Here is a 19,575-nt window from a genome sequence, read left to right as displayed (position 1 = left end):
CGATAGGACAGTGGATAGAGTCGGAAACAGGGAAGAGAGCGCGGAGAGACATGCAGGAAATAGTGCCATAGGCTGGATTGGAACCCGAGTCGCCTGCGTATATGGCGCGCGCCTTAACCACTCGACTACCGGCGTGCCAATATTGTGTATTTCTAATCTAGATGTACACCTTTTATCACCATTCAGATAAAAAGAAGTAGGTAGGATTATGGTCCACGTTTCTCCATGCTTCCCACCCCTAACTTCCACTGAGGGACAAATCAGACGATAGCGTCCGGTGAGACTCATCAGTCATCCATCATTAGGATTAATTTTTACATCAAATGTGACCTCAAATGTCTTCCTTCTAAACCTGCCTCAGAGCAGCTCAGTGACAGTGTCTGCCTCCTCATTAGAATCCTTCACAGTACAGCAGAGCATTCTGACAGCTTTATAGACACAGTTAAAGTAAATCTACACATGTAGATTCTACTAAAGCTTCATGACATGTGACCTAATCTAGCAATGCCATGGACATTGCCATCTAATGTCATCTATCACCATCGATCATCATCCCACGGTGATGAATGTATGCCTTCAGGAACAGATGCCTGTTTTTCAGTATCTAACAGTTGAACACTTTCAACTTTCAACACTGAACAACTTTCAGCCCAGACTTCAAGCTTCTTGTGCTGCTATAAATACTAGGGACGATAAACCCCAAGAGTAGCTCCTGATCAGCTGTTCTCTCTCCTCTCCTAACCTGCAGGTTGAAAAAGTTGACCATTTTCATGTAATCTATCCTGATATAGCCAGAATTAGTCTGAAGGCACAGGTGATAAAGTTGAACTATTCCTCTGTTTTTGTCTGACATCGATCATTGCTCCTTCTCTACAACATGAGAACATTCAAGCCAGAGACATCTTAGCTGTAATATAAAATCATCCTCCAGACACCCCCGCTGGTCTTAGAAATTTGATCCACAGCGTAACTATTACAAACACAATGTCATACACATGAGTGGGATCCTAAAGGCAGTGAAACAGTAGACAAGACTGCTGAATAATTCATCACAGTTAGCCCTGACAGAAGGTGCTCCTGTTCTTTACACATCCACCAATCAGCTGGCTGCTCTGCTAATTAGCCCACACGACAGATAAGTAACACTTTAAGCTATCAGAGGGTTTAAAAGAACACAATCACATTTTCACACACAATTGTTTGGTGCCATGCCTGAGCACGAATACTCCCCCTCCCATCTCCCTTGATGTCCTGCTTTCACAACACACAGAGTGCTATCCTGGTGTGAGTCCACTTCAAGAAGTGTTCCTGGGGACGAATCATGTACATGAACAAGGTACATGCAAGATATGAACACAACTGTGCTCAAGTACAGGGTACTCTTGAGTAAGGTTGTAAGATCAATCCTAAACATTTCTTTAAAAACCATAATATCTGTGCAGCATGGGCCTATTTCATCCTCTGACTTACATGGTAGATGTAGAAGTACGAAGAGGGTCATTGTTGGTGTCTCAGAAATAATAACAGGACTTGGTTAAAACCTAGTATATGGCTCACCGCAATTATCTGGGATCCCTGTTGAAATGCCTGACTGAATTGTGTGTTCTGGCAGAGTGATTAGCTTTTGGGGTGTGTTATTGTGCCGTCTCTAATGTCTGTGGGTTGAGAATTGAAGGACATAAAGCCCTGTCAGCAAGAAACAGCAAACCTGACACGCCAGATTGACTGAATATATTTCACAATCCTCTGGGAATGCTCCCATGGAAAGTGTTTCGGAAGGGCAGGACTTTTCAGAAAATCTTCAGAAGGTGATTGGAGGAACGTTCTGTCTGTCACGTTCATGATGGGCCAATAAGAATGACAAATAAAGTGGTGCGCATGCGCTACTCTTGTGCAGGCTACCGCTGCCTTAGATCGTTAATGGCAGAGCTTCATGTAAAATGATGCCAAGGCCGGTCAGGAGATGAGCAAAACCAACTTCTGTGCCAAGTCAAGCTTTTGGTGTGACTCTTTGCGCTTGTTTTAAAAAGAAATGTGTTCCACTTCCAATTAAACTGCCGCTTTTCTACAGCTACATCCAAGCTAACGGCTACCGTGGCAGCAGCCCCAGGATACACCGGAAAACCTGACCAGAACGATCGCATACCGATGCTGAAACAGAGTGGGAGAAGTGTGAAAACATCTTTTCTGTCACAAAAAGCTTTCAGTGTTGCTCCCTGCCCTGGTTTTTAATAAAGAGATGTTGTCCAGTTCTGACCAAACTGCCGCTGTGGCTAATTCTGAGCTAATCACTCCACTAGCGGCTATTGTATACAATCACTCACAACAACTAACTCTTTCCCCGTAACTATCACATACTCATGCCGAAGCACATCAGCAAAAAGAGAAAAAAACACCTTTTAGAGCACAACAAGCTTTTAGGGTTGTTTTTATTCATCATGGCATACAGAAACTTGGTCCAGTTCAAGTAAAACAGATGCAGTGCTAAAGCTTTATCCTAAGTAATCACCGCAGTGAGGCAGCTATCACTAATGGCTTTCAGTACAACAAAACGCCACCGTTAGCACAACTCTGTATATATGGCTCTGAATGTAGAGTCACTAAGTCAGTCAGTCAGTCACATACAGACCCATGTGTAGGGCAGTCAGCCAAAAATTTCCATGATGGACTCCATTGCCCACATTGAGCATAAGCAAATGTTGTTTTGAGTGTTTGCCATGGTTGTCTCTTCTTCTTTCTTCTTCTTGGCAGATTTTCCAACCAACTACATGCACACCAGAGAGAAAATTCTCTGACATTGATGGATTGTTTTATAAAGGATGATAGAAAATTTTGAAGGCTGTCCATCATTTTGACCATCTAGAAAAAATGAGGACGACCCTTGTTTAGCATGCTCACACAGACAGACACAGCACTTTTGTATTTTGCATGGCCAATCATGGAGGTTATTAAATACATTTAAAGGATTCTGTTCACAGCCTGTCGGTTTTATCACAGGAGATGCAGCACAACTGAAAACTTTAACTGAAAAAAACAAATGTTTGTTTAATTGGAATCATCCTCGCGTAATCATGTTGCAGCTGCATCACAAAATGACTCAAATACTGATAACGAATCTGTAAAGATAAACTGTAACACATGAAAATAGATTATTATAAAAAATTCACATGCACCTATCGTCCAATCACTGAAGTAGTTCTTAAGTGAATGTACCAGCAGGAAAACAGAAGATGAAGCGAGAGAGCCCTGCGGTAGGTGAGCAATAAGATCCTCCAGTCGTCTGATGAAGATGAAACTAGGTCAGGTACAGAAAGGAAGCCTCCAAGCCCTGCAGCTCCAAAATGAAGACAGGATCTCTACACAGAGGTTCAGTCATGGTGAAATGATAACAGGTCGCTCTTGTGGGTGGTTACTTCTGATAGACACCTTTATAAAATCACCGTCATGAATTCAGAATATTTTACATCTTAGAATAGTAAGATTCATATTATAATCATTTTTCATTTAACAACTACCCTCATTTACCATTAAAACACTAAATGATGATGAGAGGGTGTGATGCTGCTCAGAGAGAGGGAGAAATTCTCTGATGTGTTTACCAATGGAGTGATTACAATAGAAAGAAAACATGAATTTAGCATACTTCAGGTCTCTCTTATTTTAGAAAACAACAATCTCTACCTTATTTTGACCGTCCTCTGTTGTCAGCGTTTGTAAAAGTGGGTAGAACTGCTAACTATGGCTTACTATTTTGCAAAAATGGAGGGAAAAAGCCCCCAACATCCCCAGCTTCACTAACATTCCTCCCTTTGCCTTACATGAGTGGGTCCCTGAGTTCCAGCTAAGGTTCATCAAAAAATACCTTTGTGACATCACATGTCTTTATGCTATCAAAGAGGCTGGGAGGAAGGGGGGATAACACATGCCCACTCCCTCCTTTCTACTGTCCCTTATCAGCCACAACATCATTCAGTCTGTGCTGCTTGTTAGATTTGATTATTATCCATACTGTCAGAACCATTCAAGATGGAGTTACTGCAAGGTACCTGAGTGAGAAACCATGATATATGGGCATGGTTCATTTGGCCAAAGGCACTACGTTACCCACAATCCTATAGCCTCGCAGCAACATCCTGAGAATGTAACAATGGTATGTGCTCCCGTAGAAGATGAAAGTCTGTCAGATATCAAGTTCCATTCAAGAAAAAACATAGGCACACACTCATTCCCTACCCTATCCACCATACAGTGAGCTGCATATGGTGGAATATATTGTGGACTCAACTGCAAAACACAAAAATAATTTTGGACACTACTTTAGCCACGGGAAAAGACGTCATTGCTGTCTCAAAATTAAAATGTTTAGCAACAACGGCTCGTAGATTTTCATGACAACGGCTGTGGAAGGAAATAAACAGTAGAATTTCACTGAAAACTGATACTAAATGTGATGTATTTTCCCCCCAAAATAAAAATAATACTAGGTTTTAAAAAAAGCTTGTATCGTCAGTTGCAAAACAGTGTATGTTTTTGTGTGTAATGTAACTTATTTTAAGTATAAATATAATGGTCTCATGTCTTACAATCCTCAGAGCTACTCCGTTTTAAATCCTTAACATTTTCTTACAGATTTAGTTAAAACCAACAAAAAAAGAAGTGTTAAATAAAGTCTTATATGGGTTCCTGTGCTCCTCTCAATCGTCCGTCATGTTTGAGAGCAGCAACCGCGATGCATGATGGTAAATATTGCTGGGCTAGTGAGCATCAATCATTCACTACTTTTCACAATGCATTGTGGGATAGAATGAGCGCATTACATAGTGAATAACAATTCACACTCAGAATTCGGACACCACTACAAAATGGCGTATTCACTTCATAGTGCACTATATAACGAGGTCCGAAACCTGGGCGTAATCCTGGACTCTACTTTCTCCTTCAAGTCCCACATAAAATCTATCACCAAATCCACCTTCTATGACATCAAGAACATCTCCAGACACAGACCATCACTTCCTGACCCTGTGGCAGAAACATTCATGCTTTCATAGCCTCCCACCTGGACTACTGTAATGGAGTCCTGTCTGGGGTACCCAGCAAAACCCTGGACAGCCTCCAGTACGTCCAAAACTCTGCAGCTAGAGTTCTCACCTGCACTAGACCCTGGCAACACATCACTGCGACCCTCATCCACCTTCACTGGCTCCCTATCAAGTCCTGCATCAACTACAAAATCCTCCTCCTCGCATACAAATCTCTCCATGCCCTGGCTCCTCATTACCTTTCTGATCCCCTCCATCCATACACACCATCCCGCAACCTTCGGTCTTTAAACACTGGCCTACTTTCCATACCCAAAACCAAACTCCGAACCTATGGAGACAGAGCCTTCAGTGCTGGAACACTCTTCCTGCAGACATCCACAAACACCACCTGTTCAAGACAGCATACAGTCTTCACTAAACCACCCCTTACACCCATCCTTCCCTTCACACAGTTTGTCCATGTCTATGTGTTCTTGTAAAGCGTCCTTGGGTTTCTTGAAAGGCGCTATATAAATTCCAGATATTATTATTATTATTATTATATAGTGAATAGGGAGTGATTTCGGACACAGCCAGAGCTTATTCATGATCTCAGCCAGAAATGCTACAATACTCACAGTCCTTGAGTGTCACAACAACATCGCTGATTGGTGGGGTGTCTGGTTACCATGGAAATGTCTACTATTCCTGCAAACGAAGGCTGTTGACTGTCAATGATGATAATACATGCCACTGCAGTGTGAAGCATTGAATATGCAAACTACAAAATTGTAGATTAATTTAATTAATCACAGGAATGAAAGTGGAATTAAAAATATATGTACATTAATCGCCCTCTGATTGCCATCACACAACCGGCTAAGGTAGCTCTGTAACTTCTATTGGAACTATTGGAAAACTGAAAATTAATTTTTCTTAATTTCTATTACTACATGGACAAAATCCACATTCCACAATTAACAACATCCGAGATTGACTAGTGGACTCTGGACAATCTGCACTTGGTCTCCTCTTCTACTGTTTCAAAAGCTAGTAGATAGTTTTGATGCCATTCTGAAGCATGCCCCCCCCCAAAAAAAAATCACAGTGAATTTATCACAAAGTCTATCCAATTAGATTAATTTTTGATCAACTGACGGTGCTAATTACAACATTATCATTTCACATATAACCACTACATTGAAGATAAGTGTCTTGTACTTTTGCCTTCTTCTCCGTTTTTGAACGCTGTTTTTGCACTGAATCAAATGTATTATAGCATGGGCCTAAGCAACAGCACTACATTACCCACAATCCTAGAGTCTCATAACAGTATCTTGATTGGTGAACTGTGAATTTCAGCTGTGGGCTGCTACTGGATAGGTTAACAGTCTTTTAAAAAGTGGGCGGTAACAGTTGAGCTCTGTGGTGACAACAGATGGCGCTACATACGTCACAGATCACAAGATAGGCCAATGGAAAGCGATCAAAATAACTCAGTTGCAGTAGACTGTTCCAGACTGTAGAGGGCAGTCACTTTACTATCTTTATTAGCAACACAAAATGTAGATGTAAAAAACTTTGAAGGTATGGACCCTTACTAATCAACAAGCAAACTAAATCCATAGATATGTGTGGTTTATTTGTGAATAAAGGGCACTGAGGGTTAGGGTCTCTTTAACGGTGGTTATCAAACAGTATTTTGTTACTTGTCAGATACCCATCACCCATGGAAAAATATCTTTTCAAACATGCTATAAGTCAGGTAAAATTTGTACATTTTTACAATTTAATGATTGTTCAGTTGTTTGAAAACTGTTCCCCATCCCTAGCAGGAACTGTGTTGAATTAAGAGTAATGACAACCCCCCCACATACACACCAGTGTGTGGTGTTTTGACGGGGTGGAGCTGGAATCTCCCATGTAAACACATTCCTTCTGAAGGTGGAGGCGTTCCCAGGAGGAACACCACTCACAATGTTTCTTTCTAGAGATCTGCTCCAGGCAGGAAGTGACCCCACTTGGTCTCTGTGTTCCTGAAAGCAATGCTGGAGCAGAGCATAACAGAGAGGTTGGGAAGTGTCGTTGGCACCGGCTGTCCAGGATGATATTTATCATGAGCAGGTTAACAGAAACGACAGGAACTGTGAAAATGAGCATGTTCAGCTCTCCTTTAACCCTGACGTTTGACCTCCTAGGAAAAGCTCCTGAGTCAGTGAGTTATGAGCATGAAGATGTCGTACAGAAAGATCCAGAAGAATGCCTTCAGTCTGATTTAAAGCACTTAAAGCACTAAATGAGGATGGTGTGTAGCCCCTTGTCTCTTTGGAGACCCATCTTTGGCAGCCTATCATGCCCTGGAGCTGTTACAGTATGCAAATGAGGCGAGCTGGTCTGCTGCACAGTAACGCCTCGGTCATGATTATTTTACTGTGCAATATGTGATACTATTGTCTGACACACAACTCTACCCAGCAGATAGGACGGGAAAATAGGTGAGGCTGGAAACAGGCTGGAGCTATCACTGATTAAATAATTTCAATTTTTAATACAAATACTGTCAATTAGAAAGAAGTCAACATGTCATCCCAAACTAAATTACTGAATACACTCAGTCATTAAGACAGGAAATTTGAAGATTCACATGGCCTTTATCATGTCTTAAAGATAAATTTTGATGGTTTTCACCAACTCTTCTAAAAGTGTGTCACAATCATTCCATCTTCTGCCGTTGATGATGTCTCTTTTTATAAAACATTCCATCTGCCAGCAATCTTTCCCTGCCAATCAGGAACCTGATTGGCAGCACCTGTGGGTACCAGAAGCTCAAAGCAACAGTCAATAGCAACAGCAAAAAAAGCTGTTTGGCATTGGCAGAGAAGATTTGGCATATTTTTCATAGGCGCAACCCACACACTCAGCTCTGCTGCTCATCCCACAAATGCATGATCCTTACAAATGTGGCATCATTTAAAAGGGTAATAAACAGGCTTTCCAACGGTATAAGATTTATTACCAAGAAGCATTGTTACAACAAAGAAATAATGTACAAAACACAAATTGCCTTACTTTTTGTTTTAAGTTTAGATACTGCATTTTAAAATGTCTATAAAGTATCATGCCAGGAAATATTTAAGATATTTTAGTGTATCGACTTTTTGTCCCACCCCTAGTCATTATGGAGGCATGGTAAGAGAAGATCACTTAGGAGGATGTGAGACGTGTGATTTGATTAAGATTCAGGTGTGAATCTTTAGACAAGAGATGACTGCCCAAACTTACTCGCAGGCTTCGTTACATTATTTTTAAAGAGGAACAAGTAAATCCTCCGTATTCAAACATACCTGACTACATGTGGAATAGGCCTCAGAGAAAAGTGTATTTTATTTTACACTGGCCTCAGTGGGGTCTTACTACAGAACAAGTCATATTAAAAAAAAATTAACTACATCATCTCAAGTGTCATTTTGAACTTTAATTAAAAACAGGCAACAATTTTTGAAGATAACTCTAGAACTGACTAGCCCCAGTAAAAGCCTTTTGCTCAAATGGAAAAACAAAACCTATATAAAGGCCTTTGCATATTTTCTGTCTGTCATATTATATAAGACCTAAAACCAGAAACTTCAAATCAGCAGAATAATCTCACATGATCAGTTTTTCTAGATTTGCTCTTTTTTTTCCTTTTAAAGGACGCCACATAACAAACAGCTCTCTGTATTCATGAAGAAAAGTTCACAGCCCAAAACACAGCATCAAGTCTGAGCATGAATCTTGAGACAAGTTCTCACAACGCCAAAATCTTTGCCTCACTCGAACTGAGAGGCAGACAGTGACCTCTATGCCACTTCCTGTTGCACATGTTGGAGCACATGCTGCTGATGAAGTGCGGTGGAGCCATACCACTTCCTGAGCCTACAATCACACCAGGCTTCCTGTGCACATCAGTGTGTTTAAACCCACACTCTTCTGCTGGGAGCCGGCTGACAGTCAAACTCCTACAACGGCAACAACAACACGATTCGTCTCAATAAAGTTCACAGAGAGAACAGCAGCGTGGACGACGGAGGGAAATGTAAATCACAATCTGGAGCTATTAAAGAAGTCAATTAACTGGCATAATGGGCTTTAATACCATAGGGTGAGCAGATGGAAAATTCGCATAAGAGTCCCAGTAGACCCACTGGTGGAGTGAAATAGAGGGCAAACTGAGCCCATCAGCAAAAACACCATTAATCTCACTCTTTTCACTGCTACAGTAAATATATCCATATATATCACGTGGAAACAAGCAGAGGCAGCAGATTAAGGTCAGAGACAGAGTCACAGAGAGAATGTATAGAAGGGAAAAAAGCCATGACTCAAACAGGGAGCATAGATTAGCTCAAAACAGGTGTTTCTAGTCAGGTAAGGCACGTATAGATCAAACGAGGTGTTTCTATAAGGTCAAACTATGAGGTGTTTCTATCATCATATGCATATCAAGTTAAATAAAGTACAAAAACCAGCCAGATACATCATGTCTATGTGAATATATGACTATATTTTAGTCAAATTTGTACATTTATTTGGTCAAATATAGTAACATTAGGCCAAATAAGGTAGGTATATTAGTTAAATTAGATCCATATTCTGACAAATTATGTCTGTACACTAGGTCAAAGAGGGTGCACATATTAGGTCAAATAGGATACATCTATTAGGTCAAATCTGGTAGGTATAATAAGTCAAATAAGATCCACATATTAGGTCAAATAAGGTATGTACACCGCATTCCACATTATTTTGCAAATGATATTTTTCTCTGATTTTCCTAAATATTATATATTAGGTCACATAGGGTGAACATATTAGGTCAAATAAGGTATGATTATTTGGTCAAATTGGGTGTGCATATTAGGTCAATTAGGTTATGCAAATTATGTCACATAGCACGCACATATTAGGTCAAGTAAGTGATTTTTATGTGGTTAATTAGGGTATGTATATTAGGTCACATAGGGCGCACATATTAGGTCAAATAAGGTATGATTATTTGGTCAAATTGGGTATGCATATTAGGTCAAATAATGAACGTTTAGTAGGTCAATTAATGTAGGTACACTATGTCAAATAGGGCATGTATATAAGGTAGGGGTGTGACGAGATCAAAACGCCACGAGATTTCTCGTCGCAGAAAATCAATCTCGCGAGATCAATGTTGTGCAGACACTTGGAGCAGCAGCTCTCCTTACAGAAGATGATACCAAACTGGAATTTATATCCAAAGATGCCCTGGACACTATAAACTGTTGGTGAGAGAGCAAATGAGGAAACGGAGCTGTGCAGAGCTGGTCTGTATACTGCAGCGGTAAACTTAGCAAAACAAACTCTGTATGAGCGCCATAGAGTAGCTCCAGTTAAATGCACCCTGTTTGCTGTCTGACAGCAGACAGAGCAGAGAGACACACTCGCTCACAAACGCACACACATTAACACACACGCTCATCTGTGCGTCATGTCCAACACTGTCAAAGCACATATGAGAAAAAAAGACCACAAAAACGATAAGATAATCTATTTCTTTAAATAACAGCAAATGTGTTATTGACAGAAATTTTTCTTTTTAGTGTTTAAAATATAGATGTCCTTAAAGAGGATGAGAAACTGTTTGATTTTACTGATGCAGCTCTTTATATTTCAGTCTGTTGTAAACAGTGCTTTAAGTACTTTTAAAATAATCTAAATTTTTTATTATATGTAAGTAAGTATAATATTATACTGTTTTTAATATTACTAAAAACAGTTATTGTAATTGTAGCGATGAGAGCATAGTGTAGTAAATTAAAGATTTTGTAGACTGTTAAAATGAAAGGTTTGATTTGAAGAGCATTAAAATGTACAGTTTGAGTCAAAGTTAGACAAAACATACTCTTTGGAAGCATTAATAGCCTATTCAGTACTTGGTTCAAACATTTTTGAATAGACCTGAATGCATTGTAATTATCACTTTCAGTTGTATAAAGGACACATTATCCAATCATTAATTTTATTTCCAAAATTGAAAAAAAGTTTAAAATCTCGTCTCATCTCGTCTCGTGAGTTAAGTGTCTCATCATACCCCTAATATAAGGATAAATAGAATGCACATGTTAGGTAAAATAAGGCATATAATATGTCAAATAGGGTACAATTCTTAGGTCAAATAAGGTATGATTATTTGGTCAAATTGGGTATGCATATTAAGTCATATGAGGCATGTGTATTAGGTCCAATAGGACACATTTCTTAGGTCAATTATGGTAGGTACATTAGGTCAAATAAGGTTCTATTAGTAGGTCAAATGAGGAATGTGTATTAGTTCAAAGATGGTAGGTGTATTAGGTCAAAGATGGTAGGTGTATTAGGTCAAAGATGGCAGGTGTATTAGGTCAAAGATGGTAGGTGTATTAGGTCAAAGATGGCAGGTGTATTAGGTCAAAGATGGCAGGTGTATTAGGTCAAAGATGGCAGGTGTATTAGGTCAAAGATGGTAGGTGTATTAGGTCAAAGATGGCAGGTGTATTAGTTCAAATACGGTAGGTGTATTAGGTCAAAGATGGTAGGTGTATTAGGTCAAAGATGGCAGGTGTATTAGGTCAAAGATGGTAGGTGTATTAGGTCAAAGATGGCAGGTGTATTAGTTCAAATACGGTAGGTGTATTAGGTCAAAGATGGTAGGTGTATTAGGTCAAAGATGGTAGGTGTATTAGGTCAAAGATGGCAGGTGTATTAGGTCAAAGATGGCAGGTGTATTAGGTCAAAGATGGTAGGTGTATTAGGTCAAAGATGGCAGGTGTATTAGGTCAAAGATGGTAGGTGTATTAGGTCAAAGATGGCAGGTGTATTAGTTCAAATACGGTAGGTGTATTAGGTCAAAGATGGCAGGTGTATTAGGTCAAAGATGGTAGGTGTATTAGGTCAAAGATGGTAGGTGTATTAGGTCAAAGATGGCAGGTGTATTAGTTCAAATACGGTAGGTGTATTAGGTCAAAGATGGCAGGTGTATTAGGTCAAAGATGGCAGGTGTATTAGGTCAAAGATGGTAGGTGTATTAGGTCAAAGATGGTAGGTGTATTAGGTCAAAGATGGCAGGTGTATTAGTTCAAATACGGTAGGTGTATTAGGTCAAAGATGGCAGGTGTATTAGGTCAAAGATGGTAGGTGTATTAGGTCAAAGATGGTAGGTGTATTAGGTCAAAGATGGCAGGTGTATTAGTTCAAATACGGTAGGTGTATTAGGTCAAAGATGGTAGGTGTATTAGGTCAAAGATGGCAGGTGTATTAGGTCAAAGATGGTAGGTGTATTAGGTCAAAGATGGCAGGTGTATTAGGTCAAAGATGGTAGGTGTATTAGGTCAAAGATGGCAGGTGTATTAGGTCAAAGATGGTAGGTGTATTAGGTCAAAGATGGCAGGTGTATTAGTTCAAATACGGTAGGTGTATTAGGTCAAAGATGGTAGGTGTATTAGGTCAAAGATGGCAGGTGTATTAGGTCAAAGATGGCAGGTGTATTAGGTCAAAGATGGTAGGTGTATTAGGTCAAAGATGGCAGGTGTATTAGTTCAAATACGGTAGGTGTATTAGTTCAAATACGGTAGGTGTATTAGTTCAAATACGGTAGGTGTATTAGGTCAAAGATGGTAGGTGTATTAGTTCAAATACAGTAGGTGTATTAGTTCAAATACGGTAGGTGTATTAGTTCAAATACGGTAGATGTATTAGGTCAAAGATGGCAGGTGTATTAGTTCAAATACGGTAGGTGTATTAGTTCAAATACGGTAGGTGTATTAGTTCAAATACGGTAGATGTATTAGGTCAAAGATGGCAGGTGTATTAGGCAAAAGATGGCAGGTGTAATTGGTCAAAGATGGTAGGTGTATTAGGTCAAAGATTGCAGGTGTAATTGGTCAAAGATGGTAGTAGTATTAGGTCAAAGATGGCAGGTGTATTAGGTCAAAGATGGCAGGTGTATTAGGTCAAAGATGGTAGGTGTATTAGGTCAAAGATGGCAGGTGTATTAGGTCAAAGATGGCAGGTGTATTAGGTCAAAGATGGCAGGTGTATTAGGTCAAAGATGGTAGGTGTATTAGGTCAAATATGGCAGGTGTACTAGGTCAAAGAGTGCATGTATATTAAGTTAAAATTAGGTTTTTTTAGTCTTATAGGAAACATACAAACCTACCTTGCCCTATTCAAAAAAGTAGGGGTGTCTCAATCCTGATCATGTGTACTAGAGCTGACGTTTAAGCAATTTTTGTAACTGTATGGAAACTTTCTATTTGATCTGATGATTGAGTCTGACATCAAAATCTGCAGTTTAGGACCCAGTAAGGTCAAACTGATGTTCAGGCTAATTAAGGCTCCATGTTCAATTCAGATACAGACAATCTAGAAGCTTACAGGACCTATCGGGGCAATACTACCAGAGATCTGTGTGATCTAGTGGCCTGTAGTTGAGGAATTTTTCAACATACACCTGGACGTAAAGAATATGAGTGAGTATGTGGGAAGGGACAGTAGTTTTCTTCTGGGAAGGGAGCAAAAATGAGCCAAAAGGCTGAATAAACTGTTCAACATTCGACATAAAGATCATTTAGCATCTACTGGTTGACAAACATTTTCCATTTCCACTTCAGCATTTACATTACTCTTGGGTGTAATTTAGTTGTGATAAAGCATTTAGACGAGCCTACGTCAGCTGGTTACCATCAGGATGATCAGTTCATTGAGTTAACAGTAAACCGCCACTTTACTTTTCCTCTGTTTCATTCACAGAGGCCTGTGATAAGTAAATAAACTTTAAACAGTTAAAAAGAAAAAAAACAGCCTTTGAGTCGAGAGGAGACTTCATGGGAAGGAGACCATTTTAACAGTTATGATAGAACGTCACAGATCTGCTGCGAGGCTTGACAGCTGAGTTTAACAATCAACAAAAAAGCACCTGCATCAAAAAGTCCTCCTCAGAGCTGCTGTACAAGACAAAGATGGAGCTAGATGACTATCTGCTTCCAGGCATTATAAGTAGGTGGTAAACAGGTATCATTCCTGCCACTAAATGGAAATTTAACACCGTCAACTCCAGTTTAAACCCATGCTTTGTTTTGTAGTGCACACATGAGGCATAATTGATGCTACTGATAGCCTGAACTGGCAGCGATGGTGGTGGGTGAATAAAAGTAGTTTAACAGAGTGATCTGTGACAGACAGATTTGTTTTAGTCCCATCTAGTGATGTTCCTATGTGTATAATTTCCCATCCGTTTTGCAAAATACAATTGTGCTTAGCCGACTAGTCTAAAATCAATTAAAGACATTCTGTAAACCAACTTCACATTGCAACTGTCACAGCCTAACAATGTGAATTTGGTTTGGAGAATGTGGCTGATGTTAGCAGTGCCAGCACCACAGGCCTTCGATCCTCAGTGCAGGGATATTACTGAGCTAATTGTCGTCACAGAATACTTGGGTTTATTTGGGAGTATGTTCTCTCATTCACACAGATGAGTATTGAAAAATATTTCCAGCGACTGCAAAGGCCTTGTCCTGAAGAGGAGGCAATACAGTTTGGATCACAGGAGGTACAAAACGGTGAAGACATCTAAGAAACACATGAAAGAGTGAACAGATGTCTACCAGTGTGACAATTAATTTGCCTCCAATATTTCCAGGCTTCAACTAGTGCCGCAGCTGTGGCAGCTGAGGCAGTAAGAGAGGGTCAGGAGGAAGGGATAGCAGCAGGTAATCAGGGAGACGTAGGACAGGAGGAGGACAGCAGCCAACATGCTGTAGAGCCTGCTAAGGCAGAAGCAACAGGTGAGACTTAGCAAACACAGGGACGTCAAGCAGGGGCCGGATCAGAAAAGCAGTTTTCTCAGGAATAGGGTCCTAATTTCTTTTCTTCTTTGCCTTTATAGAGCGGACTGCATCAGGAATCAATAAACACAGAGTGACTGGATTTGACCCAGAGTGGCTGAAAATGCCTCAGTTTTAGACATGGCTGTACGACACACAGCACAGTAAATTTAGTAGCGGCCCCATATCTTCAGTTATTATTAATAACCATGTTTTTGTTTTGTTCATTTTGTAATTTTATGATTGCTCTACATTTTAGGGATGTTTTGTCGATTGTGCAGGATGCACAAGCCCACCTGGAGAAGGAGAGCACCTGGCCGCCTGCTTGAAAATATCCAGAAATGAACCTGATCCTGAAGACTTCCCATATGAAAAGGCTTTGGAATATTTTTTAGCAAGCCCTGTAAAATAAAATGCCCCGAGAAAGGGTACAAACTCAGCAGGAAAAAAAATTTAACAAAATTGTTACTCCTTTTGATCTAAGTTCCCTACTTTATTTATTCAAACTAATTTGGATTAGTTTGGCAACCCACCACCACAAATAGATTCTGGTTCTGTGGGAAACACTGTTCTAGATAACGTTCTCCTCATGCTCAAGATCAAAATAGTGCTAAAACACACAGTTTCTACAAGATGCTACTGGTGCTAAGGAAGAATTCTATGATTAATTTCAGAGTTCTGACTTTTTCTCTGAACTGGAAAAAAAAAATGCGTTCACAATGTAGTTTTCCCTGGTGTCACTCGGCCCTACAGTCAAAACAGAGGGCCCTGTAATCCACGCCATTGTAGTCTATAGATTAACACATTGTCATGCCATCCATCAAAACAAAGAAAACAACAGGTTACATTCGTTTTGCAAAGTTTAAATATCTGTATTAAATTCTGCAGAAATATGACACCTCACCATTTTGATTTCTGTCTAAATGTGTCAAACATCACTCACACCAAGGAATCAAAAACCTCTTCAGTGTGCATCATTTGAGCGCTGAACTGAGGTGGGATATCTTAGGTTGAATAAAAAGAAATAAAAAGCTTCACTAATCCCACATCAGCAGCTACAGATGCTCGGTTACACAACTGCATAGCAAAGCTTTAAACCAGCAAGGCAAACACTATCAAAGGTCATATCATCGAGCTGAACTAACACCATCACACCATCATATCACGCTGGGTGTACTCTCCTGTCATTTAGATAAATATGGTTATGAGTCTGAGTGCATGTGATAAAAATGTCTAAATATTATAAACATGACTACTAAATAAATCACATCTAATACTACAAGGCTATCCCCTGGAAAACAGGTGACGAACATCAGTGAACATTTATCAATAACCCTTTTCACCACTGCCTTGACACTGCTTTGAAGTACTGTAACAATGAGCTACATCATACAAATGAGGGGTATAATATGAAACCAGAGCTTGGTGTCCATATATAAGCACCTATGCAACTTCTCAAGTAGTTCTGGTCAAAAAATTTTTACTCTGTTCAAAATTAACGCACAGCAGCCATTAGAAGACAAGAGTGCCCATAGCAGCCCGAGGCAAGTCATGTTTTCAGAGACGTAAAGCTGAAGTTCTCAGAGGATACAAAATAGCAAATTTAATACAACGATGAGTAATTTCACACTGAGAGGTGAGTGTCGCAGAAAAATTCTCCCCTCTGCTTTTCTAACTTCTATAAACTATTGTCAGAAGATTTAAATGACATAAAACAAAAGAAAACAAGCCATTATTTCTTCTCATAAAAAGACATGATAACGTCTGATAAATATTGTGTCTCTAATGGAGAATCAGCACCTTCAGGGCGTGGACAGCTCCGTTTCACCTCTGTGACCTCGTAGTGCAGAAGCGGGAATAATTCTGTTTATTCAAACAGCTGGTCTGATAAAATGAAGCTTTTTTATCAGATGACTGTCCATGTTAACATACAGGTTAACAGTCTGAACAGATGACCCTCCATCTCCCACATCCTCATGCCTTTTCACTGATAAACACGTTAAGAAAGTGCGCTGAGTGGACAAGTTTTCTTGTTCTGTTGCAACTTTGTATTTACGGCCCGTTCTATTTACTGGAATACCGACTACATTTACATTCCCTAAGAATGTTATGGGATTGGATGGTTATTAAGCCCTCCGGTGTTTCTAGGGAAAAGGAATTGTTTTATTAAAACAATTTATTATCTATACTCATTGCAAAACCTGTGAAATGATAAATAAGTGATTTTATTCATTCTTTTCTTTGGCTAGTGACCATGGTATAAGCGGGTCCGCGAAGGTAACTGTCGCATAGCCAATGCCTCCACGTCATCCATCAATGCCTGATAATTGGACACCTTGTTGGTAATCAACCCTTACATACTGGACAAACGTACCAACAACTTAAATATTGGTATCAGTACCGTGTCATATTGTCTTTTCCAGTTTTTATTTTTTCTGTTAAATGTTTAATTCCTGTACATTGGGAACAAAGCTAACAGGTCAGTCTGTGTTTGTATGTACAAGTAAAGTTAATTTCCATACTGAGAATCATGACTTTAATCTCAGAATTCTGTCTTTTATCTCATAATTATGACTCTCATAAAATCTGTCTTTGACTTTAGAATTGAAATCCAGTATGAGAATTATGATTTTAATAGCAGAATTCTGACTTTGATCTTAGAATTCTTACTTTGATATGAGAATTCAAACTTTAATCTCAGTCACAATTTTGACTTTGATCCTGGAATTCAAGCTTTTCTTAGAATTTTGACTGGGGTGGGAATCACTAGTGGCCCCATGATACGATATCACGATACTTGAGTCATGATTCTCTATCATTGCAATTTTAAACATTTTGTAATACAGTGAGTATTGCAGTACCATAAATTGTGATATACTGTGATCCATACCATTTTTTCAAGCGTTCAACTGATTTAGCATTAGTCTTGCTCTTATATTTGTCATATCTCCGCAGTGTTTTCTTTTCATGTAGCACTTCTTGCAAACCTCATGTGTCATGTCCATCTCATTTGTGTCCTGCTTTGATTCCTAATGTCCTTCCCCTGGTGCTGCCATGTTTGTTGAGCTAACTTTCTCCTTCTCAATGACCGTCACCTCTACTGACCTCACTGGACAAACAATTGTCCAAACAATACATTTTATTTTTCCATTATCATAAACTTCAGTTCATGTTAGCAACTGATTTGAAAAAAAAAAATCTATTCTTGGTGGACGAGGCGATACAATATATCACCAGACAAAATATCCCGATACTATGCTGAATCGATTTTTTCTCCCACCCCTAATTTTGACTTAGATCTCAGAATTCTGAATTTAATTTTGGGTACAGTTCTAACTTTAATCCCAGAATGTGAAAAAAGTTGTATCTCAAAGAAAATGTTTTTAGTGGCCCTCATCCTCTTTGATAGTGTTGCAGCATGAATGTATAATTTTTGGTTGGTATGGCCCAGCCCTAGCAGAAACTAGCCTCTGCCTTATCTCCAGACAGAGCTTGTCAGTGTCTGATAAATTCAGTAGCTAGCACTGGAAGCTAAAGTTGGCTCGTAACTGAGGTGGTTGCTAGGCTAGCTTGCTGTGCTAAACACTGACAGGTCTCTGTACCCCGCCCAACACATCAAACCAGGACAATGTCAGCATAGCTTCAGTCTGACTGGTACTACTGGATCACTGTCTACCGTTAGCTAGTTGGCTAACTGGGTTTTGGCATGTGGCTCGTTCCAGAGAACCTGAACGTTGGTTGGTGTGCGCCATGTCTGAGCTAAGGTCACTCAGCATTAAAAAACTTACAGGATGCCGGAGCAGGAGGTGCAGACGAAGGAGCCCACGGTCATGTTGGCGTAGGTAGGGCCCCGCTGGTCGCAGTCAAAGCACTTTCTGTTAGGAGCCAAACTCGTCATTTCTCTCAGCATCTTCAGGTGTTTCTCCTCTTGTTTTCGTTTCGCACTCGCCGCCATGGTCAGGGATGTCCAGCAGGATTAAAAAACAAACAGAAACCTAGGGAAGGCAGAGAGTCTGCTCCTGTTAAACGAAGCTCTGTGCTTATTTAACGGTTACCGGCCCGTGATAAAGGCAGGGAGGGACCGGGAAGGTAGCTCCGTTGTCAGGGGGCCTTGCGTCTCCTCGAACAAGGAGTTAAGAGGCGTTGGATCAGAGAGGACCACAGTGTCTAACGGAACAAGAAGCTTCCTGCCTCCTACTTCCGGTTTCGTTTACATCCCGTTACGGAAAACACAGCATCTCTTTTTGGGTCAGGGACGGTAACAGCTTTATAACGTTTATACGTTCAGGAAAGTTCGGCAGTCTGACTACTGCATACTGTTGATAAAGTAACGTTTTTTAATCTATCTCTAACACCGGGATTTACAAACTGCAATGCAGATGATCCCAGGACAGCACAAGCACCCCCTGGTGGAAGACCCCTTTCAGAATCCCTTGTAATATCCTAAACATGACGTGTGTATTCTAAAAATCTAACCTTAAATTTTAAAGTAACGATTTATAATCATATTTTTCATCTCATTGAATATCTTTCGTTGTTTACAGTCTGGTCTTGACAATAGGACTGTCGAGATTATTCGAGGTAACTGTGATTAAGGTCCCCAATTTATTAGACCACCACCCAAAGTAAGGTTTATGCCGCAGCTGCCCTAAAATAACAGCATTGGTAATTACCAAAAT

The 19,575-nt window shown here is 39.9% G+C and overlaps 1 protein-coding gene across 4 annotated transcripts in view; it reads right to left on the bottom strand.

The window, feature by feature from the left end:
• The window catches only part of agfg1a (ArfGAP with FG repeats 1a), a 49,218-nt gene extending 30,144 nt beyond the window's left edge, over positions 1-19,074 (bottom strand). For 2 of the 4 annotated variants that reach the window (XM_041804200.1, XM_041804207.1), the window contains exon 1: positions 18,685-19,072. In XM_041804200.1, the coding sequence (XP_041660134.1) occupies positions 18,685-18,851 (167 nt within the window). In that variant the 5' untranslated portion in view covers positions 18,852-19,072. Of the gene's footprint in view, positions 1-18,684 lie in introns of all 4 variants that reach the window. The other 2 variants (XM_041804184.1, XM_041804193.1) reach the window with 2 other exon arrangements.
• Positions 19,075-19,575: the final 501 nt, after the last annotated feature.

Source organism: Cheilinus undulatus, linkage group 2, assembly GCF_018320785.1.
Source record: "Cheilinus undulatus linkage group 2, ASM1832078v1, whole genome shotgun sequence".
Lineage (NCBI taxonomy): Eukaryota > Metazoa > Chordata > Actinopteri > Labriformes > Labridae > Cheilinus > Cheilinus undulatus.
The sequence above is the reverse complement of the archived record's forward strand: the minus strand, read 5'-3'. Positions and strand labels throughout refer to the sequence as shown.